This window comes from Diprion similis, chromosome 4 (genome assembly GCF_021155765.1).
Source record: "Diprion similis isolate iyDipSimi1 chromosome 4, iyDipSimi1.1, whole genome shotgun sequence".
NCBI lineage: Eukaryota > Metazoa > Arthropoda > Insecta > Hymenoptera > Diprionidae > Diprion > Diprion similis.
The window spans coordinates 8,520,943-8,548,515 of NC_060108.1; the positions used below are offsets into that span (position 1 = coordinate 8,520,943).

Below are 27,573 nucleotides of genomic sequence, written 5' to 3' on the forward strand. Positions count from 1 at the left end.
GCTAAATCATACATCCATCCACATCACCGGCTGCGTCTTCTCACTATTGCAGTGAAAGATTCATTGCTGCGACACACACACGGCTGCGGTCGTGCGCTATTGCAGCGCACTGTGCATTGCTAAATCATACATCCATCCACATTAACGGTTGCGTCTCCTCACTATTGCAGTCAAAGATTCATTGCTGACACACACACCCGGCTGCGGTCGTGCACTATTGCAGCGCACTCTGCATTGCTAAATCATACATCCATCCACATCACCGGCTGCGTCTTCTCACTATTGCAGTGAAAGATTCATTGCTGCGACACACACACGGCTGCGGTCGTGCGCTATTGCAGCGCACTCTGCATTGCTAAATCATACATCCATCCACATCACCGGCTGCGTCTTCTCACTATTGCAGTGAAAGATTCATTGCTGCGACACACACACGGCTGCGGTCGTGCGCTATTGCAGCGCACTGTGCATTGCTAAATCATACATCCATCCACATTAACGGTTGCGTCTCCTCACTATTGCAGTCAAAGATTCATTGCTGACACACACACCCGGCTGCGGTCGTGCACTATTGCAGCGCACTCTGCATTGCTAAATCATACATCCATCCACATCACCGGCTGCGTCTTCTCACTATTGCAGTGAAAGATTCATTGCTGCGACACACACACGGCTGCGGTCGTGCGCTATTGCAGCGCACTCTGCATTGCTAAATCATACATCCATCCACATCACCGGCTGCGTCTTCTCACTATTGCAGTGAAAGATTCATTGCTGCGACACACACACGGCTGCGGTCGTGCGCTATTGAAGCGCACTCTGCATTGCTAAATCATACATCCATCCACATCACCGGCTGCGTCTTCTCACTATTGCAGTGAAAGATTCATTGCTGCGACACACACACGGCTGCGGTCGTGCGCTATTGCAGCGCACTCTGCATTGCTAAATCATACATCCATCCACATTAACGGTTGCGTCTCCTCACTATTGCAGTCAAAGATTCATTGCTGACACACACACCCGGCTGCGGTCGTGCGCTATTGCAGCGCACTCTGCATTGCTAAATCATACATCCATCCACATTAACGGTTGCGTCTCCTCACTATTGCAGTCAAAGATTCATTGCTGCGATACACACACGGCTGCGGTCGTGCGCTATTGCAGCGCACTGTGCATTGCTAAATCATACATCCGTCCACATTAACGGTTGCGTCTCCTCACTATTGCAGTCAAAGATTCATTGCTGACACACACACCCGGCTGCGGTCGTGCACTATTGCAGCGCACTCTGCATTGCTAAATCATACATCCATCCACATCACCGGCTGCGTCTTCTCACTATTGCAGTGAAAGATTCATTGCTGCGACACACACACGGCTGCGGTCGTGCGCTATTGCAGCGCACTCTGCATTGCTAAATCATACATCCATCCACATCACCGGCTGCGTCTTCTCACTATTGCAGTGAAAGATTCATTGCTGCGACACACACACGGCTGCGGTCGTGCGCTATTGCAGCGCACTCTGCATTGCTAAATCACACACGCACCCACACCTCCGGCTGCATCTTCTCACTATTGCAGTGAAAGATTCATTGCTGCGACACACACACTGCTGCGGTCGTGCGCTATTGCAGCGCACTCTGCATTGCTAAATCACACACGCACCCACACCTCCGGCTGCATCTTCTCACTATTGCAGTGAAAGATTCATTGCTGCGACACACACACGACTGCGGTCGTGCGCTATTGCAGCGCACCCCGCATTGCTAAAGTACACATTCACTCACACCCTCGGCTGCATCTTTTCATTATTGCAGTGAAGGATTTATTGCCACTACACACGCACACACGGCTGCGGTCGTGCGCTAATGCAGCGCACTCTGCATTGCTCAATCACACGTCCATTCACCTTACCGGCTACGTCTGCGCACTATTGCAGTGGTACATTCTTCGCCACTTCACTCATATAAATCCTCATACTCCCGCGCACAGCGTGGCACCTCCGCATCGAAGGACGAGCAGCACCCTTGGGCAGGGACCGCCCACACCAACACTTATCTACCTAACCGCCCCTGAAAAGGGGTAAAGTACGTCCGACGCGTCTGTGACAGCCACAGAAAAACGAGACGTTACAATATATAGTTAAAAATATCTGTTATATTATATTATATATATATATATACGTCATGGTAGTCCCGAAAATCTGTTTTTCGATTCTTCATGCTCCAACCCCTTAAAACTTGTGTTTGGGTAGAAAACAACATCCTCTCGAAGAGGGAGCTTTATAGCTTAAGTGGAAGCTGCCGCTCATTGGATGTTACTAATTATAACAGTCAATTAACGTCTATAGCGAATGTTTTGAAAGACAAAATTTGAGACCATGGGGATTGTGTTTCAAATTAGGAAAAAAGCAAATTTCATCAAATAAATTCTTCTTCATTCAAAATCTCTAAATTTTCGCATATTAAAATTAAAAAAAATAAATATTTATAAAAAGCTATAAATTAGGAATAAAAAAAGAATTTATTTAATGACATTTGGTTTTTCCTAATTTGAAATACAATCCCTATGGTCTCAAATTTTCCCTTCTAAAAAGTTCAGCATAGACGTTAATTGGCTGTTATAATTAGAAATGTCCTCTGAGCGGCGGCTTCCACTTAAGCTACGGAGCTACCTCTTCGCGAGGATATTTTTTTCTATCAAACCTCAATTTTTAAGGGGTTGAAGCATGAAAAAACGATTTTCTAGTGAATATCAGTATTTTCATACTAAATAAAAAGACTTACAACCACTGATAAAAGTATTGTTGTATTCATTTCATTTTATAGTACCTATTATTCGAGTAATGCTGAGTGACAGCTATACCCACTCACAGTCTCTATAAGCCTTTGTGGCACTGGTTTTCATATTTCATGCAAGAAGAATATATATTCTGGCTCGTTGTTACTCCTAAAGAGTATGGCAACGATGACTATACTCTGTTTGTAAGATTCGCCTCACTAGTAGTTGTCGATCGAAAGCCTTTGTGGCACTGGTTTCTATATTTTGCGTAAGAAGAATATATATTCTGACTCGTTGTTACTATTAAAGAGTATGGCAACGATTACTATACTCTGTTTGTAAGATTCGCCTCGCGGCTAGTTGTCGAATAATGTACCGGTTCAGTCACATTGCGCGACAGTATGGCAATGGATACTATGCCACTGCTTCAGAAGACTACTATATTGACAAGTATGGTCTCTCATGTTATCTGATAGCGGGTGTTAATTATTTGGCTCTCTATTCCACATAACGTTGAAGAATCCTTGTAGTTCGGTGGTTATGAACACGTGGCATAATTCTGCGATATCTCTATCGTCTCCTATTGAATGATGATGATTACTATACTTTTGTAGCAGCGCTTCTCATAAAAAATTTTTTGTGTAGATTCTCCAGGTAGCTGACGCGGTTGATTTTTTACAGATCCATTGCATTTGGGTGAGAGATTCTTTTTTCACAAGCGTGAACAGTACACGACGAGAGGGCAATGAGAACAAAGTAACTACGAAAACAAGCTAGAGTTTTATATATTAGCCATCCCCACCACAATTTTCCACCAAACTAGACTCGACATGCATTTCACGCGGAAAATTTTTTATGAACCCTACTATTCCAGACTGATTTAGTCAAAACAACAGCAGGCATTCTGTGAGAAAATTTCGTATGAATCCCCTACCCCTGACTGATTTATTAATAACGACATCAAGCATTTTGTGCAAAAATTTTGTATGAATCCTCTCGTATTCCAGGCTAATTTAAATTCAACCGTCATTTTGAAACGTTATGAACCCCCATACCGCACAATAAAATAGTAGTCATCCTGCGGTAAACATTGGAAACGAAGCAGAATCGATAGAACTACGATCAATCGATAAGGGATGGCGCCCCCCTTGTGACATCAACTATCTATGTGGATGGGAGGTAACACCAGTTTGTGGTGGACATTGTAAACAGAACTGGCCTGACGGATGAAACAACGACTAATTAATAAAGTGGACGCCACATGCGTCAACAGTTCCGCCAGTAAAATGTCCACCTCATCCAATAGCAGAAAAAAAAGATCAAAGTGTCCGCTCATATGACAGCACAAAATCTCATTATCGGACTTTCTGTCGGTAAAATCGACCTGCAATACACGTCGTGCCATCTATGCTAACACTCTTGTCAGTAACACTTCCACCAGTAAAGCTTACCTATCGCAGGTAACACCGACTGTCGGTAAGGCAGGAATTCTTTCCCCTTACGGAAAACTTACCGACTGCGGTAAGTATCGGTAGTAGGGACTTTAGGTTAGAACTATCGTATATTAGCTACTCCAAGAGTAACATATTCCGTAATGATATGCACTCATCAACAAGTTTCGTACAAGAATCTTTCAATCCCATATATTATGACCATAATTATTACCTGTATTATATTTTATTCAGAAAATCTGACTTTGACCTGTTGATGAACAAAAAAATAAACAACTGCCACGACTTATTACATTTAGCCCTAGAATACGACATTTCATCAACTCAATGCTCTCATATAGAGAGCGGCAAGGTTCAATATTAGGTATAGTAATATTTGAAAGAGAAATTTCAATATTCTATAGTTATTGAGATAAATTTGTTTCAAGACTTGGTCAATGTAGTAATAGAATCGCAAAAGAGTGCGAAAATAGTAATTTTCAACGTAGCGTAAGGCTCATGGAAATCTGAAATAATTCGTGGGGGTATTATACACATAAAGCAATGGAATGCCAAAAAAAAATTTTGTTATGTAACGACTTGCTGGTCGGTTATTCGCGAGCGGTGAGGAACAGGTTCGTTTGGTCCGACTCCGCTTTCATACTTTGTAGTAACCGGGAAGGTGAATAGTGAGGGTTGACGATTCTGTATGTTTATCTGTATTAAAAGCGTTTTATTCGGAGAGTAGTGTTCAGTTCGAGAGGTGGATCAGAAGTGGGTTCGTGTAGCAGAGCGAAGCGAGAATCAGTGCAGAAAAGCAGGGTGCATGGCCAGGGTTCTGAGAACGGGAGGAGATAGTCAGGTGTGGACAGGATATATGGGAGATGGTGTAGTCTGGTGAAATGGAGAGGTTTATAGATAAGAGGGACGAAGAATGAGTGGTGAGTGTAAAGTGGGGCTGAGCACGTAACAGTTACATTGATTAGATTTTGAAATATAACGATTTTTAATTCTATTAAACTTTTTGTCGGAACCTTGGGAGTGGTCACTCGCACTCAAACTAATTAACACCAAAGGTCTTTCGGTAGTGGATATTTATAATTTTTTTCATGAGGATCTGTCGATCGAGTCTTGACATGAAAAAGGAAATGCGTAAAATATATTTTTCACCCCCCGGAGAGAGTAGAGAGAATTGAGTTATAAACCACTGGGCACATATTTTTCTGACCTAAGAAACATATCCAAACAGCTAATTTGAAAATCCCAATACAGGGGCATTCAGTCCCACTTAACTAGAAGCACCTTTTTTGTTGAAATGGTTTCAAAGGCGATTCTGATTTTATGTAATAGAAATAAGAGTTTTCTTATCAGATAATCTAATTGTAAGGCGACCTTGACCGCTTCTTATTGCATTCACTAACAAGTAAGAAAGTATCCACTGGTGTCAGCTTGTTGTCGCCTTTGATACTGTGAAATTATCGTCAGAAACATTTTTCTAGAATCCTATTTTTTCCCGAGATATTTAGCCATTCCATTATAAATGGGACAACCACATGTAACACTTTATTTGACTTGCACGGTACTAGCTTATTCCAAACGCTTTCAGGTTTTGGATGAGCTTTTGAAACGATTAAAAGTAGAACACGTCGTTTGGTGCAAGGATAAAGGAAATTTGTATTACGAGGTGAATAAGTATTTTTTGTACTATTAATTCTGTTATTTGAATGGAAATACACTCAGAAAAAGATAGCGATAAGGTGCCAGTTTCTTCTATTTGTTTTTTAATAATGCACGCAGGTCATTTTCCCCATTCCATCTGGTGATCCTTGCGAAAATTGTTTACATTCTCTGACCGAGCTTGGGATTGGAGTGAAGATGAATTCCATAGTAAGGTAAACCAAAAAACGTTGGTTGAATTTTTGATTTACTCCTTCGGTGGCATTGGTCTTATGTGGCATCAATAATCGCCGTGTCTGTAATACTGGACATCGCGCCACATGGTGCATGTCGTTTTCCGCGACTTCAATGAGACTTCGTATTAGTACATATCTTAGGCTACGGAAAAAGAATTTGAGGTTACATTAACAACATTCAAAATGCCAAAACAAATGTAGCCCTTGATTTTTTTTTTTAACATCAAATTTTTTTCGTTTTGGATGACATGGTACTCGCAGGTATTTCAGGGCACAATTTATGAATTTGAGGTCAGATTTGTAAAAATGCAAAATTGTGAAATATATATAGGTATGTTAAAAATTTTAATTTCAGTGAATTTTTCTATATAATCGAATAGCCACACCGCGATTGCTGTCTTAGACGTCTCAAATTTGTATTCAAAATTCTTTCATCGCCTGAAAAACCCCTGATGTATTGTGTTCCATAACGTTTGAATACGTTTCCAAATTTCTCATTTTTAGAATTACCGTAGTGCGTTCACCATTTTGGATGGAAATTTGGAATCAGTTCTTGCTTAGTGATTTAAAACATTTAGAGACACCAGATTTCACTTAAACGTGATAACTTTTACCTTGTGCTTACAGTGGAATTCCGTTTCCCACCGGAAGGGTGAAACGCTGTATGTTTAGTTATTCGATAGGCTAACGATATTATTATACGTCCTTTGATTTGGTTTCAGCGTTATACCTACCCAGTGCACTTACAATGGAATGGGAAATATGCTGGAGACAAAGGAAGTCACCAAGCAAGTATTTTTTCGGGTTTATGTCATGTATAAATTGTTACAAACTTTCTCAAATCCATATTTTGATTCACAGTGTCGCCTGAACTTTCAGATACTTATTTAACAATTAATTTATTCGTTGTTAATGACAAATAACAGTGTTTATGTCGCGTGCAGACGATGATCTGAAGAATCTTGTCCAGCGTGATCATAAAAGAATATACGATCTACTCCGGTCAGAAATAGATCACTTTGGGCTTCGCTTGTATAAAGTGTAAATACACCTGTTGTGATGAAGATACACCATTCTGGGTGACAGAATCTCAGTGGTATGGACATCACAAATGGATGGAACTCGAATTGTCTGCAATGGTTTATATTTGAATAACAAAACAAATCAATTAAAAAATTACAAATATCAGAGATTTAGAATAATTATGGTAATCAACCAAACTACTATAAATAACAAACAGAGATAAAGGATAAACTAAACTAATCAATCAAACAATCGAAAATGACAAAAAGAGAATCTAAAGTGAGAACCAATGATAAAAAGAGAAAAAGGAAACTAGGTAATACTAGATGAGGATGGTTGAGTCGAGGAGTGGGCCACCTCGAATAGCGTGAGAGTGACTCTTAGGACACACCATCGATTCCCAGAGCCCTACCGTTAAGAGTCTCCAAGACAGTCTTTATACTTGATGGAAGGTCCTTCCCGGTGGCAGGTTCGAACGACGGGGTGTACCATTCACTTGTCTCTGGACTGAGATCTCGTTGACCTCACACTCCTTAATTTAGTCTAACTCGAAGATGTCCGTGGATTGCGAATTACGGCTCGGTTTCGTCGGTTGTGGGGAGCTATTCTGCATAGTAGTCATCGTGCCACTTTTCCGGTGTGATGCACTCCCTGACTCGTCTAGATAGTGACTCGATAGTGATAGAATTTTGCCATGAGAATGGCGACGTAAGAAGAAATGTGATGGGAAGATAAAAAGAGATGAAAGTGACACATTATTCATTCAAACAAATATTCATTCCATAATTTCAGCTCCAATGAGAACTGTATCATGACTGCAGTACAGACCCTGAACGATTTTTGACCGTGCAGTACTCATTCGCTATACTTTACAGAAAATATTTTGAGGACAAGAACGCATGGAAGGCTTTCGTGGAATCCATACGGTCGAAGTTGACTGTACAACAAGTTGTCGACGGTGTTCAAAGCGGTGGAGATCTAACGTTTGACTATATTCTCCTCGTATTGACAGCTGAGTATGTAAAGAAATTTACGAATTTATAATACACAAGACAAGATTCCTGGAGAGAAAAACATTTATTATTTTCGCGTTTCTACTTCTTTTATATATTTCGTCACATCAGTGAACACTAAAAATTTAGATATCCATTTTCAGTCATTTGAAAGATTCTCAGCAAAATGTAGACACCGTATCCTAGAATATTTCCTCATATGATGATGAATTCAAAGTGGGCAACATATTTTCCCAATTTAAATGATGATACTTTGTTCTGCAGGCTAATCTACGTACGAGTTAATTTCACTTGAAACATACTATGATGGTGTTACGTGCTCAGCCCCTCTTCACACTCACCACTCATTCTTCGTCCCACTTATCAATGATACTCTCCATTTCATCCGACTATACTATCTCCCTGTCCTATACATCCTGTCCACACTTGACTATCTCCTCTCGTCCCCAGAACCCTGACTATGCACCCTGCTTTTCTGCACTGACTCTCGCTTCGCTCTCGACTCGCTACTTCACTTCTGATCCACCTCTTAAACTGTACCCATCGAATAAAAAGCTATCACCAGAATCGTCAAATACTCACTACATTCCCGGTTACTACAATAGTGTAAAAGCGGAGTAGAACCAAACGGTTATTCGTTACCGCTCGGGAATATCCGACAAGCAAGTCTTTACAATATGGATAATGATTTTTGACAAAAAAATTATTCCTTAAAAAAATTTATTTATTGCTAAAAAATGCATTTATTGATTAACAATCGTTGTTTACCACTAAATATGAATATTGAGGAACCGTTTTTTCTCTAAAAATTATAAATTGTATTGTTCTTGAAGATTCTGGAAAAAAAAAAATTTTGCCGGCGAATTATTGTTTATTTATGTATCCCAATAGTGCACCGATTTTTTCATTCTTTAATATTCATATTTAATGTGATGAAATGATTTTTTTTGTTACCGTGTCCGAGTGACGAATCGCGCGCGGAAGCCAGACCACCCGCTCCTAGCGTTATTTTCAGGGCTCTGTAAAAATTATAAATATTAAAGATACAGTTCCGAGAGATAGGACTTTTTTTACGAAATTTTCTCCTCTTTTTTAGATATTCAAAAAAAACCAAACCCCTACTTTTTTTTTTTTAATTGTTTATAACTTTTGCAATTTTCATCGGCCCCGTTTGGGACTTTTCCTTAAACTTTCTATTTACTATGCCGAATCGAATGACACCTCGATCGTAATTTTCGGAGAATATACAAAAATTTTATTAAAAAAGGTACATGTTGACCAGACTATAAAGGGTAGGGCGGGTAATGGAAGAAAGGTATAGATTCATAGGAAGGGTTAAATCTATCAAGGTATGAGTTCATATATATGAGAAAAAGGGTTAAATCTGTCAAAGTATGAAAACATATCTAGATTCGCGGCAGCGAATCGCCGCCAAGTTATATATAGTAGGTGCAAATATATATATATTTGCACCTACTATATATAACTTGGCGGCGATTCGCTGCCGCGAATCTAGATATGTTTTCATACTTTACTACATATATATTACTTTACTTTTATATATATATATATATATATATATATATATATATATATTCTCGGCTAGCTTTCGCCTAAAGTATATATATATATACTTTAGGCGAAAGCTAGCCGAGAATTATTTACCCGGCCTAACTACTTCCCTATCTTCCTGTGTATAAGCATATCGTTTTAAATGAGACTTACACGGCTGGTACTCCAGGCCGATATAACCTCAGTGTAAAAGTCTGATCGAAATCTGTCAAGTGGTTTCCACAATATTAGCCGTCAAAGATGATGAAAATGAGAATTATTTTTCTTCTTCTTCTTCTTCTTCTTCTCCACGCCAGAGCGCCTTGTAGACACGATTCCGCCCGAACGCGTGTATGAATCGACTCTAAGTTTTAAACACAGAATTTTGGCATCGAAATCTCGCCCCCTATTGATTTTGGTATAGATCTGAATCCGTATTCGGCCGGTATAATATTATAAAGTTGCGAAGTGAGTCGATAAAAGATAAATAAAACATAATGGCCGCTAGGTAAAGCAGTTATTAATTAATAATGCAACAGCCAGATGGCGCTGCCCGCGCTTAACCAAAATGGCCGTCTCATGCCGCTGTCACGCTGTAGCGTGAAATGTTTATGATAACTTGTTACTTGTTTATTTATGTTATTGAATCTTAGAATCAATTTGCAAAGTTCGTGAAAATCGGTTATGCTTATGGTGTCATGAAATAAGTGAGTGAGTGAATCGGTGATCGCGTGTCGTAAGAGGGAAACCAAAGAGAATTCTCTTTGAGGGAAACAGAATGACGAACTGTGGTTCCAAGCAGATTGTTATCATTAACTTTCAGAGGGCTGGCATTTTTCCCTTGAAATTCGATATTTTTTAGAGGTATGATTTGTGTATATATAAATAGTTGACACATCTCGTGGAGTTTCCGAGTTATCTACTGACTTCTGAAAGAGCCAGTCCAGCCTTCTAAAGGTCAATTATTAGGGGCACTACAGGCTCTTGTGATTTTACGAAACGGATCGTCCGAGGTAGGTGCAAATTCAGAATCGAACCAAAGAAAAGATGAGATATTCTGCAATCGGATACAAATTCAACAAACAGCCTGAATAACAAACAGAATATGATCAGCCACATTTGTGACGTGCATACATGGCTATTAAGCAAACGCCAAGAAGAAGGTTATTGTCTCGTCATTAATCAGATAGCACAATGCTAACCAAAGCTATTGGAAGAATGCTCACGATGCTTCATTCATATCGGACGGTATGTTACTTTGTTAATTCTCATTGGATTATATTAATACACAGAAAATTTAATATATGAACAGCTTAGCCTCAACCTCTTAATCTCTACCAAATGCACAACCTGTTCGTTTAATAATTTTCATGTTTTCTATGTATTTGTTGAATACTTTTCTTCAATTCATTGTCGCACGGTGTAGTACTTATCAGTGATAAAATGGAACCTTTTCTTTGCTTGATTGTTCTTTTGTTTATTTCACAGTCATTTGGACCATTCCTATCCTGTTACACATCCATTGGAACCTTTAAATGTTACACTTCAGCAAGCCGACATTCCAAAGAGAGGGTAACCCACAGCTGTGCAAAACTGAAGACTCTACATATCTTATCGGAACAATCCGATTGTCATCAGACTACTAAGCGTATACTTCACTTGTCTGTTGTTCAGCATCACTAACTATTCATCAAGAAGACTAATAGACATCTGTCAATACTTAGATCAACGGTATCCTATACATTTTCATATTAACCAAATCACCTAATCTCATATGATATCGCCAAACACAATAATAAGATGAGGATGAAGTTATTAACGTTGCTTTAACGATGCATGTTTGAGGAAAATCTTGACTTTGCACCTCTGATAATAAAATCCTGATTGTTTTTCGATTTATGTTTCACAGTCACCTGGCCCATTCTTATCCGTCCGTTGATCTGTTAAACTCACTAACATTGTGTTGTGGCATAACTACGTCTCAACACACAAGGGCAGCGACTTAGAATTTGGCACTCTATGTGTCACTCATTGTCTTGAGCCATCTTTCATTGACTTGCTTATCACTTACTTCATCTGTCTATCCATCAGCACCATTGACTTTCCAGCAACAAGCGGTATGCGCTAACCACAATACTATTACTAATAAACCACCTGTTACCATATGAAACGAACTATAGACTTTATAAACAATAGTAGTACAAATGCTTGACTAATTCAATGTTTTTCGATTTGTATGTGATTGTTGTTCGGTTTGTTTTTTACAGATACTTCCATTATTCTTATTAACACGTTTGTGACAGAAATTGTGCTCCGCGTCAACGACAGTGAAAATTAGGATGTGAACTAACTGGATGCTTTGAATAAAAGAGTTGAACACCCATGAAATATGGTGAATGCCCCACTAAGAACTTCTGAATTTCTGTGCGGATAGGAACTCTTGTCTAATCATATCTTTCAAGTGTGTGTATCTATTTCGACTGTCGAAGTACACGCCGCTGCAGCTAGCAGCCAAAATTAGCAGCGAAACGTTTTGAGGTTTATTCCAATAAGGTAGTGAAGTCCTAAAATGAAAATTTTGTGATATAACTTGAATCCTCAACACTATTTTAGAATTATGAGGATAAAACTGAACTGCATCATTCTTTTTTCAGAAAGTTGAACACGTTTGACTGCTAACTTCAGCTGCTACCCTCAGCTTCATTTGAAGTACAAGTGTTGTATTAGAAAGTACTACACACAATTTGATAATCAGGCTGAAGATAGTAAAGTTAAAGTGTAGCAAAATCTCAGAGTAAAAAATCATCATTATTAGACAATTTAAAAACTACTTTTGTGGAGTTAGCTTGTCAAAATTAAAGTTTATTTTGTTAATAATGGTTCCCTAAGTCTCAGACATTTCTGTGATGCAAACTGGCAAGTTTTCTTAAACATTCATTGTTACAGTAACGTCACTAACTCCATCGTCATAGTTGATACACTGGCAAATCAAAGGCACAAGTAGTAGGATTTATCTCGTAGCTGAACGAATATAAAATAAACTGTTGAGAGATTTAAATCATAAAGATTCTCACAGAATTGTTCGAATTTTTTTAAATATATAAAACCTTGTCATATTCAGAATCTACCGGTGGTTTTTGTATTTGAAATAAAATTGTTCTAAATGTTCTACGTCACCGACAAACTTGAAAAATCGTTCCAAAATCATTTGAAACATATGAAATCTTGATAGTTGTTCAGCTACCTATGTAATCATTTTACATCAAATCGCAGGAAGTTGTTAAAAGCATTTGAAATAGCTGATATTTGTAAACCCGTGAAACTATTTAAAATAAGTATAATCAAAGCTAGAATCAATTTGAAAATGCTGAAATCACTGAGAGTGGTATGAAATCTTCTAAACTCTACGAGACTTCTCCAATCGGTTGAATTAGGTCCTGCAATACTTGCGAAGTAACACACCCAGTAGATTATACACATAATACGGACAGTACTCATTGTTATATTACTTTACACATACATTAAATTCTCGGTTCACCGTAGTATCTGGTTAAATATGTATTAGGTACTGTGTTACTTGTAAAGTTATTTTAACACTTGTGGTGTTGTACTTTAGACACACACTATCATGACGATTCATCGTAGTGTTCTAACAGAAAGATGACAACCTTTACTACGATTTGTTGTTGTTTTATCAGAGCATAAATTAATTTCTAATTGTATATCTATGAAAAAACCTATGCTGCAGCGACATGTATTGTTAATTGGTAAATTAGTGTCAAGAATTTAAAACTGTATAAAATAGAATCATGTACTGAAACTGACAAATTTTAGCTATACTTGGTGTGTTAGGCGATTGAAAACATGAAATTACAAAAAAAATTGTCATCTATCGTTTTCACTTCGCAGTGTATTCACTACTTATTAGAAAATCGAGGTAGACGTATATTGTCTCAGATTATGTCGTTCGGGTGCTGAGTCGGCGAGTTGAGGTTGAGGACTCGGTCTGTCAACAGCTAGGCAAGGATTCCTGTAATTTCCGTTGTTCCTAGTGCGAATACGGGTGTTTTTATTAAACATCTTTGAACGGACTGCAAACGCATAATGGTGGCCACTGAACAATTCGCTCGCTTGCCTCGTACAAGGCTCCGGAAGACTTTTTGGGGACATATCTTAACGGGTGTTGGTGGTGGTTATTATTATTATTTACTTAATCATGCGCAAATTGGATCAGCCGCATTACTATTTTGGTTTCTCATGACGGATAAGTCGTACAGTTATCAACTACGAATGCTACATATCACAACAGGTATAAGAGTTGTGGTTCGCTTATCATTAGTTCATTGGTTAGTACGGTACAGCAGTATCATTGCAGCATACTTACAAAAAGTCATGAAATCTAGGCAAAAACATTTGAAATGTAAAAAAATCCGCCAAGTTACCCAGACCAAATCACAATAAAAATTCAAGAACAACTTAGATATGGCAAGTCTCTGTCGTGAGATGTAATCTAAGAACTGCGTCGAAAGGAATTAATGGGTTTTCTGTGCGTAATGAGTACACCTCGAGTCGAAGAAATCTCACAGCAAAGAATATGTGTGAAAGAAGCGGATATATTTGGAATCGAAGAGCTTCTGTTAGAGTCTAGAGATTGACTATTATTATAATTATATTCGCTGACGCCATGACGCGGCGACCTTATTTATTTGTAGACAAATGATTAAACATTTGATGATTCAACGTTATATCGACATTAGCCGTGCGAAGATGTATAAGGAGTGAGAATATAACTTCATTACAATAACTATGCACTTTTCTAAAATAGTTGCGTGCGAGTGTACGGGAGTGCTGGGGTGCAGGCGCCTACGGGCGCTTTAATAAAATCCTTCTTTAAGTGATTCCCCGCGAGCCCCTGAACCGACTTCAACGCCTTGTGAGAGCCCGGTCACCCAAGCTGATCTGATGAAGATCATTTATCATCAGCAAGAGGCTGCCGCTCTTCAACAACAGGCTGCTACCCAACAACAACAGGCTGCTGCCCAACAACACCAGCAGCTTCTCCAAATTCTCCAGGAACAGCAAGAACAGCGTCGACTGGATCGCGAGGCCCAGACGCGCTCAGAAACACAAATCATCGAGCTGTTCCAGTCCACAGTGTCGGCTCTTCAGGCTAAAACCAATCTCAGGAGTCTGGAGAATCGGTCGCTACTCCCAGAGTTTCCCCGGTACCCACTCCCAGGATGGTTCCTATCCCGACACCCCGGACTTCTCCTCGCCAAATCCTAGTGGACCAAGTTCCTCAAAATTCAAGGTCTGTCCCTTTTATTAGAAAACTTGACTGTTCTCCGATTTCGAGACCTACAGTAATAACCGAGACCTACTTTCCCGAGCCACCATCAAATGCTCAACCTCATTTCACACAATAAAACCAATTAGATAATCAGAGAGTATTCCGAGTCCCTTCTCAAACATGTGAAAAACCTATCTGTGCGTTAAAACCGCCTATTTTTGACGGAAAAATTCCGTGGGCTGAGTATGAAAGACAGTTTAATACAATTGCTAGACATAATCAATGGGACTCCGCCATGAAAGCTCACAGTCTTGCCTCTTGTCTCAGAACGCCAGCTTTGAATGTATTGACAGCTTTGTCAGAAAAAGAAATTTCTGACTTCGAAAAGCTCAGCTCCGCGTTAAAATTAAGATACGGTAATGATCACTTGACAAAATTATATACTGCTCAATTGCAAACTAGGAGACAAGGACGAGACGAAGACCTTGCCTCTCTCGGACAAGACATAGAGCGACTGTCGCGAATAGCTTTGCCAGACCACGAACCGTCACGTAATATTTTAGCAACACAAGCTTTTTTAAACGCTATTAACGACCCGGAAGTTAAAATGGCTGTTGGAACGTCGGGTTTAACTTCCTTACGAGAGGCAATGGCCAAAGCTCTCGAGGTGGAGGCCATGCGAAAACAATATTTTGGAGCGGGCAAACTCCGACAAGTACAGGTGGATGATAACACTTCTATAGAAAAGAGAGGTGGTAGCTCGGAAGAGACCGAGTCTCGTAACCTGAAAAATAATGAAAATTTCAATAATAATAGAAATTTTAGAGATAAGAATAGTCACGGTTCTTCTCAGAACCACGGTAGAAGACCTCAGTACGTCAATGAGAGAGTAGACAATAGGTTTACTACGCTCACTTGCTTGTTCTGTAATCAAAAAGGCCATGACGCCAATCACTGCTTCGCGTTAAAACGCAAAGCAGAGACACAGACGCAAAGCTCAAATTCGAACGCTAATAATTGGCGAAATAGTAAAGTAGCCAGGGAGAATAGTCATCAGAATCCTAATCCCGGCACCTCGTCCATGGCTACCTCAAAAAACTAGATTCAGATGATTTAGGAGGGCGAAAATCATTGCAGGTTGTTAGAGTAGAAAGCCCTTTTGCGACTCAGTTTTTATTAAGGAGTTTAAGACAGTCTGGTCTTTACGCGCGTGGAACTGTCAATGGCATTGATTGCCTCTGGGTAATTGATAACGGAGCAGAGATAACCGTTGTTCGGTCGGATCTTTTAAAATCCGATGACCAGACTGTTCCCTCTTTATCTTTGCGAACAGCCACAGAAGAGACGACCCCGATTTTAGGAGAGGTTATCGTGCCGATTAACATCTTCGGATGTATCGACTCTCCACACAAGGTTTTTGTCGCGGATATCGAAGATGAAGGTATTTTGGGTTTAGATTTCCTCACAGCTCACGATTGCGTAATTTCCACCAAGAGGAATTCTCTGATGTCTAACAGCCGCGAAATCCCTCTCTGCTCGAAAACGAGAAGAGTGTACTGGACTCTTCCAAGAATAGGAGATGTAGAACTCTCCAAAGACAATTATCAAAATCTGCTCCCTTCGCATCTGGAAAATCTTTTTGAAAAATCGTCAGCCACGCTGGATTTGCAACAGAAGGAATTCTTTAAATCTGTTTTATTTAAGTACGCAGATTCTTTTGCAGTCGACAGCGGAGACAAGGGGAGATGTACGTCGGTACAACACAAGATCGACGTCGGAGGCAATCCTCCAATTAAACAAGCTCCCCGGAGGCTCGCTCTCAACGGCAGGGAGGAGGTAAAGAAACTCGTTGAAGATATGCTGACCAACGACGTAATCGAGCCTTCTTTCAGCCCCTGGGCTTCTCCGATCGTCCTGGTCAACAAAAAGGACGGCTCCAAGCGATTTTGCATAGACTACAGGAAGCTGAACGACATAACCAAGAAGGACTCCTGTCCTTTCCCCAGAATCGATGAAACGCTCGATCTGATTGCTGGCGCAACCTGGTTCAGTACCATTGATCTTCAGAGCGGTTACTGGCAGGTTGAGATGGATCCCCTGGACAAGGAAAAGACAGCCTTTGTCACGGGACTAGGACGGTTATGGCAATTTGAGGTAATGCCTTTTGGCTTAAGTAACGCCCCGGCTACCTTTGAACGGATGATGGAGACTGTTCTCCAAGGACTCACAGGGAAAATTTGCCTCGTTTATTTGGACGACATAATCGTCTTCGGGAAGGACTTTGAGGAAGAAGTGGACCACCTCGAACAAGTCTTCTCCAGGTTAAAACAGGCAGGCCTGAAGATGAGTCCAAAGAAATGCCATCTGTTCCAGAAAGAAGTCAGCTTCCTCGGCCACATAGTCTCCGCTGAAGGAGTGAAAACCGATCCCTCCAAGATCGAGAAGGTCTCTGCTTGGCCGACACCGACGAACAAAGAACAGGTTCAGAGCTTTTTGGGTCTCTGCACCTATTATAGAAGATTCGTAAAAGGTTTTGCCACGATAGCCAAGCCCCTGCATCGTCTCACAGGAATCAAGATTCCATTCAACTGGACTCCGAAGTGCGAAGAAGCCTTCAAGAAATTGAAAGAAAATCTTACTTCTTCCCCGATTTTAGCCTATCCAGAGGTCGAACTTTCCATTATTTTAGATACAGACGCCTCTTTGTCAGGGATAGGTGGAGTCTTGTCACAGATACAGGAAGGTCAAGAGAGAGTGATTAGCTATTACATCAGAGTCCTTAGTAAGACTGAGAGAAACTATTGTGTTACTCGTAGAGAACTCTTAGCTGTTGTTAAAACCGTAGTCCACTTTCATCATTACTTGTACGGGAGGAAATTTTTGATTAGAACAGACCATGCTTCTTTAAGGTGGTTACTTTCGTTTAAATCCCCTGAAGGTCAGGTAGCTAGGTGGATTGAGAGACTCGGACAGTACGATTTCGAAATTCGTCATCGAGCAGGCTTACAACATGGAAACGCTGACGCTCTTTCTCGAAGACCCTGCGAAGAAACAATAGATTGTAGACAATGTACTCGCCTTAAAAAATATAGAGATCCTCCTCTTACAATACGGAAGATTTCTCTTGGAGAAAACCTCGAAGATTGGAAAAGATCTCAACATGAAGATTCTACTCTGTCTCAAATTAAATCTTGGAAAGAAGCAGAAACTCGCCCAGACTGGCAAGAAATATCCTCAGCTGAGTCTGACGTCCAAATTTACTGGGCTCAATGGGACTCTATTCTTTTGATAGACGGAATATTATACCGCAAATGGGAATCTGCAGACTTGAAAGAGATCAAGTGGCAGTTTTTGGTTCCCAGAAATCGAGTTCCAGAGATTCTTGTTCTTTACCATGATTTTCCTGCAGGTGGACACTTTGCCTCGAATAAAACTTTAGGCAAGATACGCGACCGTTATTTTTGGCCACGTTGTCGTGCCGACGTGGAAGACTGGTGTCGAAGATATCAAGTCTGTACAGCGAAGAAAGGACCTCGAGATAAAGGACAAAGCTCTCTCCAAGTTTACAACGTGGGAGCTCCTTTCGAGAGGGTAGCAATGGATATCCTCGGTCCTCCTCCTATAACCTACACTGGGAATAAATACGCTTTAGTCATCGCTGATTATTTCACCAAGTGGCCCGAAGTAATCCCACTCGCCAGTCAGGAAGCCTCTACCGTAGCTCAGGCGTTCGTTAAAGAGTTTATCTGTAGGCACGGAGTACCTCTAGAAGTACACACCGCTCAGGGCCGAAATTTTGAGTCAAGCTTAATGAAAGAAGTTACTCAAATTTTAGGGGTTATAAAAACTCGTACTACTCCCCTCCATCCTCAGTCTGACGGCATGATAGAACGTCTGAATAGAACTTTGCTCCAATATTTGTCGTCCTTCGTAGAGCAGAATCAGAGAGATTGGGACACCTGGATTCCCTTTTTCCTCCTATCTTATAGATCTACGATTAACGAGACGACAAAACAGACGCCCGCTTGTATGCTTACGGGGAGCAATCTTCGACTCCCATCAGATTTAGAGAAAGGCCCTGTTCCCGTGCAAACTCAACCTCAGACAGATTATGCCTCTGATTTACAACAACGCCTAGAATAAATTCATAATTTTGCAAGAGAAAGAATTTCCATGGCTTCGGATAAGTTAAAAGCTCGCCACGACATACGAGCTAGAGATTTAAAATTCAATCCCGGAGATTCCGTCTGGTTATTTCAACCTAGAAGGCAGAAGGGACGATGCCCAAAATTACAACGAAACTTGGAAGGTCCTTACCAGGTGATTAACCGGATAAACGATGTTGTTTATAGAGTCCGAAAAGGCCCTCATAGTAAGGCAAAGGTTGTACATCTCGACCGCCTTGCTCCGTTCGAAGATGGGCATCAACCTGAATCGGACCCACCTGAACCTGCAATATCCTCCCAGGTTAGATCACCTCCGAATCAGCCCTGAGAAAAGTAACACGAACTTCAAGTCTTCCTGTCTTCTAGCCTTTAATTGATTGGGAGCATAACCTCCCCTTCGGAATTTCACTCCATAAGAAGAAGCCACTCTCTATTATCGTCGAAGGAAACGTCGGATGCGAAGAGATTCATGACCGATCCTCGGGTTTGTACGTTGTTAGAACCGCTAAATGAATATCGTAATATTGCCGGAGTTAACCTACTCGAATTGATGTATGGAGACCCGGATCGCTTTTGTTATCAATTTCAAAACCACGTTCAACAGGTTATGTGTGAAAGACATCTTCAAATAACCTCTATTCCTGTCAAAGTGATGGAGAGATCAATTTATAGTGGCAATTGTTTTATCGAAGCTCGTCGTAGATTAGGAAATTTTCGAGACTTCGAGTCTCATTTACTCAACAAGAATTCCGCTCTCCTTATTGAAGCGTTAGGACTCAGAGTTGATTTGATTGTTTACCTGCGAGTTTCCCCTGAGACTTCCTTTGCTCGAGTCTCTTCTCGCTCGCGAGAAGAAGAACTCGGAGTTTCCTTTGAGTTGCTCAGAACTCTTCATGAAGTCCACGAAGAATGGCTCGTTAAGGGAAAATTATCTTCCTTACCTGCCCCCGTTATGATCATAGACGCTGAAACCTCCGCTGACCAAGTTCACAACGACTTATGTAAGGCTATGTTAACAAAATAATAATTGTCCCCAGTTAACTTGATGAAAGAAGAACGAATTTATCTAACATCTAGTAAAAATGCTTTATTAAAATTCGATTAAATCCCATAAAAAAGGTAAGAAATTTCAAAAATTTCAATTAAAGCGGCTTTAACCGCTTGACATTGGTTACAACGGGTGGTAGATCTTATAATATTACAGAGAGGGAATTGGCATCGCTTGCATTCGGATCCTACACCCCTATGTGTGACGTGCAAGACCATTTCTTTAGCGGGAACTTCTTTAAAAAAAAGAAAATAAATAGTAATAAATAAATAAATAATGATAAAAATAAATAATAAAAAAAAAAAGGGAAGAAACTCACGTCCGACAACCTCCGCAGACGAATCCTACTACATCCTCTTCCATAAATGCGTGTAGATTGCCACAAGACATTTTTGCCCATTCTTCATTGAAGAACTCTTCCACTTCAAGCTGAGTTAATTTATTAAGTTCTCCAAAATTGATTGATCCAGCCAGAACTCCGGCATTAATGTTGTTGTCGTTCATTGACACATCCATGTTGTTTGAAAGACTTCGTAAATCTGGGATGTTTGATACGTGCTAATTATTACACTAACCCTTTTGTTTTTCTTGTCGATTTTGTTTCTTTCTAGAAGCTTTTCTTCGCCAATCGAGCTTAGAGACGAATAGGCTTCGCTTTATTAAAAACATGAATATAGCCACGATTAATGTATTTTTTTTGTTTTTTTTTATGGTCGATAAGCGACTATTCGATCTTCACATTTTTCTAACCCATGTGTTAGTTTTTGTCAGCACTTTTTCAGGTTGTTTTGTGACACAACCCGATTTTCCTTTACCTTCTCTCCTGGAACCTGAGGATGACTGAAGGCCCCGATTTTGAAGAAGCACTCAACATTAATCCAGATAAGATCGTTTATTTTCTCTCTTTCAAATGAAAATAAAATCTATACGATCCATGCTTTTCCCAAATTCTTTTAGCGAATTCGGATTGGTCTGCCTTCACTCACGTCTGTCCTCCCAATCTAGGGTGTCCAGTTTCCGAAAGAATTCGGGACCGGCTCGCCTCCTTTCCCCTCCCTTGTTCCCGAAGGTTGAGAAGAGGCTCCAAAAGCATCCTAAGGCCACCGTCGATTTCGGACTCCTATTGGAACCTCTCCTGTCCCCGTGGTCCTCTTTCCGGATCATTTTGGCTCGTTTGGATTTTCCTGATTTCCGGAATTTGGAAACTGGCCGCTCCTTCGGATTTTATACGAAGCTGTACACTACACACTTTTACACTGACTTTTGTGAAAACACGGCACATAAAATTTTGAATTCCGCTTAATGCTCGACTATCTGTTCAAGGTTTTCTGTGGTTTACCTTGAGACTGTGGGCAAATGCCAGATAGCGGAAAGGGAGTCTTTAAATTTTTAGAGCCACAGCTCCGGCTCACCTTCGAGCACCGTCTGCTAGATCAGGATCACTATTGTTTCAATTTGTACGAGTCGGGACGACTCTTTTCCTCAGGGGGCAGTAGTGTTACAAAGGGTAAAATCACCCGTTTTACCCCCCTTTCAAATGATCTAGTAGTCGGCTTGTGACGCAAGAAGTATATGCGTTCTCATGTTATAAAATGAATAGGGTTGCTGCGTCAACCGCTATTATTGTAAAAACAGTCCTGTTTCAGACTTTAAACCAGAAACACATATTACCATCGAAGCATTTTTCCTCCAAATATTTTACATAACGTCTTTTATTGATTCCGTTAACTAAGCTCACGTACCCACATTTTATTTGAAACGCGAGTCCGTTTCAATACCATTGCCACACGTGATCGTTGGAGATGAGGCTTTTCCACTGAAAAGGAATATTATGCGACCATACCCAAGTTCACAGTTGGCGAATGATGAATCGAAAAAAATATTTAATTATCGACTTTCACGTGCTCGTAGAATTTCCGAAAATGTTTTCGGAATTTTAACTCAGAAATGTAGGATTTACCAACGGAGAATAAACTAAGTTTAGAGCACGTGGATAGTGTTATATTAGCAACGTGTTGCCTATGCAACTTTTTAACGATGACCCTCCGATTCGTCAAAGTGACCATGACTCTGGCGCTTGCACTTTGAATCCGATGGAAAATATCGGAGGAAATGCAACTGCCGAGACAATAGCAATCAGAGATAAGTTCAAGGATTACTTTAATTCTGCTGTAGGCTCAGTCGCTTGGCAAGTCGAAATGGTTCGACGTGGAATAAGAAATGTTTAACGTAATCTTTAATCCGTACAACTTGAAAGGACACAGAAAAAAACAAAGTAAAAAATTGCGTATATTGTTATACCGGCACTACAATTACTCCTACCATCTTTGACTCTCAATCAACTGATATGTTCATCTTGTCGGTTCAAAGTGACTAAAAACAATCTACAAGTAAAAAAGTACAACTGGACTGAATTGTGTACCACTAGAAACGATCAACAATATTGGATTTACTAATACAAGTTTTTTTCTCTCAATATATTCAACTGTCGCGATCGTAGGACATGTGCTTTCGTAATTTTCAGATCGTTGATTGCCTACATTTTCTCGTTGTTGCATCGCTGGATTATGAAAATTTCTGGTACTCGGTCTGGTGCTGTAGTGAAATGAAATCTTTGTTTAGAACAGGCCAATACTTTTTGCCTTACAGGTACTTGGAGGCAAATGTTGATTTTCAAGTCTATCATCGGGAAGATACTGCAATGTGAAATTGTCGTAATATTACATTCCCTTCTCTTAAAACTGCGTCGAATACATTAACAAATATTCGCAGTAAATTTTTACGAAGACTTTAATCAACAGTGCATTTTCAACCTTGCGATGCCGACTTGATTCTTCATAACTGGTCATGATGATATTTTTTTGTTGTAACCCACAAGGAACTGAAAACTTGATAACTATGCAGATTTCGTTTATGTCTTTTTTTATTATATTGATTTCATCTACTCATCGTAACTTCTTTTGTGAACAAAAACGAATGTTACAAAACAAGATGAAACACGTAAAATTTGCGTATTCTTATCAGAGAAATGAAAAAAGTTTTCTTTTCCCTTTGTCATCGCCGATTAAAATGTTTTTCAGCTGTCTCGCTGGTCTCGGCTTGGTGGAAAATAGTGCTACAAATGTTGTGGCGGCGATGCTGGTGTCACCATTGATGGTTCGTTATATTGATGAAAACTATCAATAAAATTATATACAACCAACATGGGAAGGAGGCCTATAATTTACGATTAAACAAACTTACCTAAGTGAAGTTCAATCGTGATTGTATGAACCGCCTCTTCCGAAGAGATCATAGATGTAGTAACCCCTACTTCCCACAGGTGTCGCCACAAGTTTTAAAGCTGAATAATGAAAAATAAAAATTCTATACGATGTGGTCCTTCGTACGCGCCTGCGTAGGCCATGTCCGACTCGCGTCTATTTTGAACCTTCATTCTTCAAAGACACTGCCGTAACTCAACAAACGGGTATTTCATCGGAGATGAAAAGGGCGGGAGGGACTGATCTCTTTGGAAGAGGCGGTTCATACAATCACGATTGAACTTTACTTAGGTAAGTTCGTTTAATCGTAAATTGTATTTCACGCCTCTTCCTCGAGATCATAGATGTAGTTGTTTAAAGATAGTTACGGCAGATATAAGTACGCCTTTTTTGTTTTAATTTTATTACAAATAAAAAGAAAGTTTCGTCTTGAAAAAACAAGTGATGATGTCATATTCGAAATCTTAACCGTTAGATTGTACTTAGATTTCGAATACCGATTCTGCAAATTCGCTGTTTTCGATGTGAACATTTCGATCATAAAAACGAGCAAACGTCTCTGAATCTTTCGACCAACCGGCCGTCTTGCGGATTACGTCAATGTTAAGGCGCCGATGACCTGGCATGTCATATATATATTTCTAGCCCACAGAAGCGAGGTAATTGGGTGAAACGCCATTACGAATCCTGCGAGAACGGAAGCACGAATCTTACTCGGGAAATTTTTAAATTGAAGCTTGAATAAAAGTGTACGTGGCCAACTGAGTCACTGGTCATGCAAATCGCTGATAATGTTTATAATAAAGAATAATGAAGTGAGTAAAATCACGCCAAAACAAACATGGCCGATCGGAGCTACCGCATGTTGAATATTTACTGATTGCACTGTTTCACAATTTCTTTCAATCTCGCCAGACAGTTAGCCACGTACAAAAGCACTCACTTTATTCGGGAAAACTTATACTATCAGTTATTTTTTTGTAAATATGGCACGATTCGTAACGGCGATTTTCATGTGACAGCAGCCCGTTCATAGCCCACAAGAAGTATGCCTCGATCTGTAACTGATATCATTGGTTGGATCTAACAGAACAAGCCAATGAAATCAGCGGCCTTAGTTCACCGTTCAACGTTCAGACGCGCTGCACGTACTTATGACGTCACGATTTGATATTTTTAAGTCAGTTCAGCGGCGCCTTAACGCCCTGATGTTTTGCGGCTGACGTCGCCGCGTGACGAGTGCTATACGCCGAGAAGACGTTGGTATCAATACCACTTTTTGATAAAACTGTCTTTATCCACCGACTTAGAGTCTGTGTTCCTACGACTTTATGCGGTTTCTTAAAAGAAATTAATAATTTGACCTCTGAACCTCTCAAATCTTTGGTTTTTTCTAAATAAGCTAGCAGTACAGAGGCTACGCAAATCGATTTATCGTCATAGAAAAATGGTAATCGTAGAACCGGCTGTCTTTTCTTAAGACCTGAAGTTTTAATTGAATCGGGAATTTTAATTTCCAACACACTTTCTGTTGCTTGGTAAATATTTCTCGTATCAATAATAGAAAAAGTTTGCATTCGATGCCCTGTAGATAGAGCCAACAAGGTCACTAGTTTTGAGGTTAATTTTTCCAAATTGATTTTTTCATTTGGATAAAAGGTCGACAAATATTTTAGAACAATCTTAGGGTCCCAGGTCGAATCGGATCTGGGAGTCGCCGGTCTCAGTTTTGCTACGCCCTTAGAGAAATGTTGAATTTTATCGTTTTTGCCCAACTCGGGTCCTTCAATTAGTGAAATCGCGGATCTATAACAGTTTAATGAACTGTATGAAACTGCTCTTTGGAATTCCTCAGTTAAAAACAATAAAACCTCTTTTTCGGAGCTGGTAAACGGATCGATTTTCTTTCCATAACAAAAGAGCCGCCATTTTTTCAACCCGCAATCATATTGACGAAGCGATGATTTTGATAAGGATGCTATTGAAATATTCACTGATTCCATCGGAACCTTTCTCCTGATGAACGCTTCTCGGATAACCTGGCGGCAACCAGCGAAAGGTGGTGCCACAAGGGGTGTGTCTCTCTGCAGGAAGATTGAATTAAGTTAACATTTGGTTGAAAAATAATTGGTCCTGTATCAAGCAGAGATAAGAATAAGGGGAACCACGGTTGAGCTTCCCAGTACGGCACGACTATTATACCGCAAGATTTCTCACTCTCGATTTTTTTAAGCGTTCTTAAAATAACAGAGAAGGGAGGAAAAGCATAGAAAAACCAACGTTTCCACTCGATGGTGAAAGCATCGATTGCTATTGATTCGGGGTCTCTACAACATGAAACATAATAACTGCATTTGTTATTTGCCCGTGACGCGAATAAATCAATTTCTGGTCGGCCAAAGGTTGTTTCTATTATTCGAAATGCTCTATCCGAAAGTTCGAATTCTGTCTCAGGCTGCAATCTTCGCGATTCTCGATCGGCCTCGACGTTTTCCGAAGATCGGACATACGACGCTGAGATCCATATATCTCTCTTCTCACACCACTGCCACATTTCTTTGGCTAAGAAGCTGAGCTTCTCGTATTGACTGTCCCTCATTCGGTTTATGTATGCAATTGCGGTTGTGTTATCTATGCGCAACAAAACATTACTATGTTGTACATCTTTTGCGAAACATTTTAATCCGAAGAAGGCCGCTTTTAATTCTAATTCGTTTATGTGTAGCACTAAATCTTCTTTGTTCCAAAAAACATGAAGTCTACGATTTTTACAAAAAATGCCCCAGCCAGTACGTGACGCGTCAGAAAAAATCTCTAGATTGAATGTTGGTTCATTCATCGGTGCCCTAGCGGAAATGATGTTCTTTTTCCACCACGCAAAATTTTCAGCCAGACTTTTTGGTAGGTACATTATTGCATCAAAATCATTATCGTTGGCTTCGAGTGCTAAAGTTCTTTCTCTCTCAAAACTTCTTACATAAATCATCCCGTATTTTAACGCTGGACATCGAGAGATTAAGGTACCAACGAGGCCTGCAAATTCTCTTATTGTGCAATGCTTGAGTTTACCGAATTTACGCAGCAATTCGAGGGTCCTTTTAACTTTATCCTCTGGTAATTCTATATTCATTTTTTTGAGTCAAAAATTAATCCTAAGTATTTGCAACGTTGTGTAGGAACTGTTAGACTTTCTTCTTCATTTATAATAAACCCTAGCTCTAGCAATAGCGTAGTTGTTTTTTGAACATTGCGAACGCAACTCTCATACGATCTATCTATGACAAGAATGTCGTCTAGATAGAAATCAGAAGCTAGGACGCGCTTTCTTAAATAAGCTGCTATCGGTTTCAATAGTTTCGTGAAAACATAAGGTGCATCGTTAAGACCGAACGGTAGACACGTGAATTCGTATAACTCGCCCTTATATAAAATTTTTAACCATTTTCTACTCTATTTTTCTATGGCAACAAGATAATAAGCATCTTTTAGATCTAATGTAGCCATAAAATCCTGCGATCTAATCAATTTTTTTGCTGTTCTCCAGTCTTCAATTTTAAAATGATCCGCGGTAATAAACTCATTAGGTTTTTTAAGATTCAATATCAATCTATACGTCTTATCCGGTTTCGGAACTAAGAAGATATTTGACAAAAATTGACCCTTTGACCATGAACATTTTTCAATGACGCCTTTAGAAATTAGCTTATTAATTTGACTGCAAATTAGTGAGTGCTCCTGGTCTGTCCACGTACGTTCTACCGGTGGACGATCTTAAAATGGATACGATGAAAATTGTATTTTGTAACCTCGCACCCATTTCAGTATCATCAGATCATTGGTCACTTTTGACCATGCTTCAACGAATAAACTTAGTCGGCCTGCAGGTTTACCTACATTTTCTGTTTTGTTTAGCGACGTTTCTTGTATGGTTGGAACGTTTCTTTGCGATCTCGTGTCTTACTCGAATCCGAGTTGTTCTGGATGTTGCTGTAGTTTTCCTTGTTGTTGCGGTTGTTTTCGTACTGCCGACGCCCGCCCGACATCGTTGAACGATTCTTGTACGAAAAAAGTCGAGACGGGCCCTTCGAGT

The 27,573-nt window shown here is 40.0% G+C and overlaps 1 protein-coding gene across 1 annotated transcript in view; it reads left to right on the forward strand.

Moving 5' to 3' along the window:
* The window catches only part of LOC124405241, a 63,187-nt gene that overhangs the window by 15,996 nt on the left and 19,618 nt on the right, over positions 1-27,573 (forward strand). The window contains exons 2-6 of the mRNA XM_046879972.1: positions 5,823-5,900; positions 6,014-6,108; positions 6,852-6,917; positions 8,028-8,168; positions 23,301-23,376. Coding sequence (XP_046735928.1) covers positions 5,823-5,900; positions 6,014-6,108; positions 6,852-6,917; positions 8,028-8,168; positions 23,301-23,376 — 456 coding nt within the window. The remainder of the gene's footprint in view (positions 1-5,822; positions 5,901-6,013; positions 6,109-6,851; positions 6,918-8,027; positions 8,169-23,300; positions 23,377-27,573) is intronic.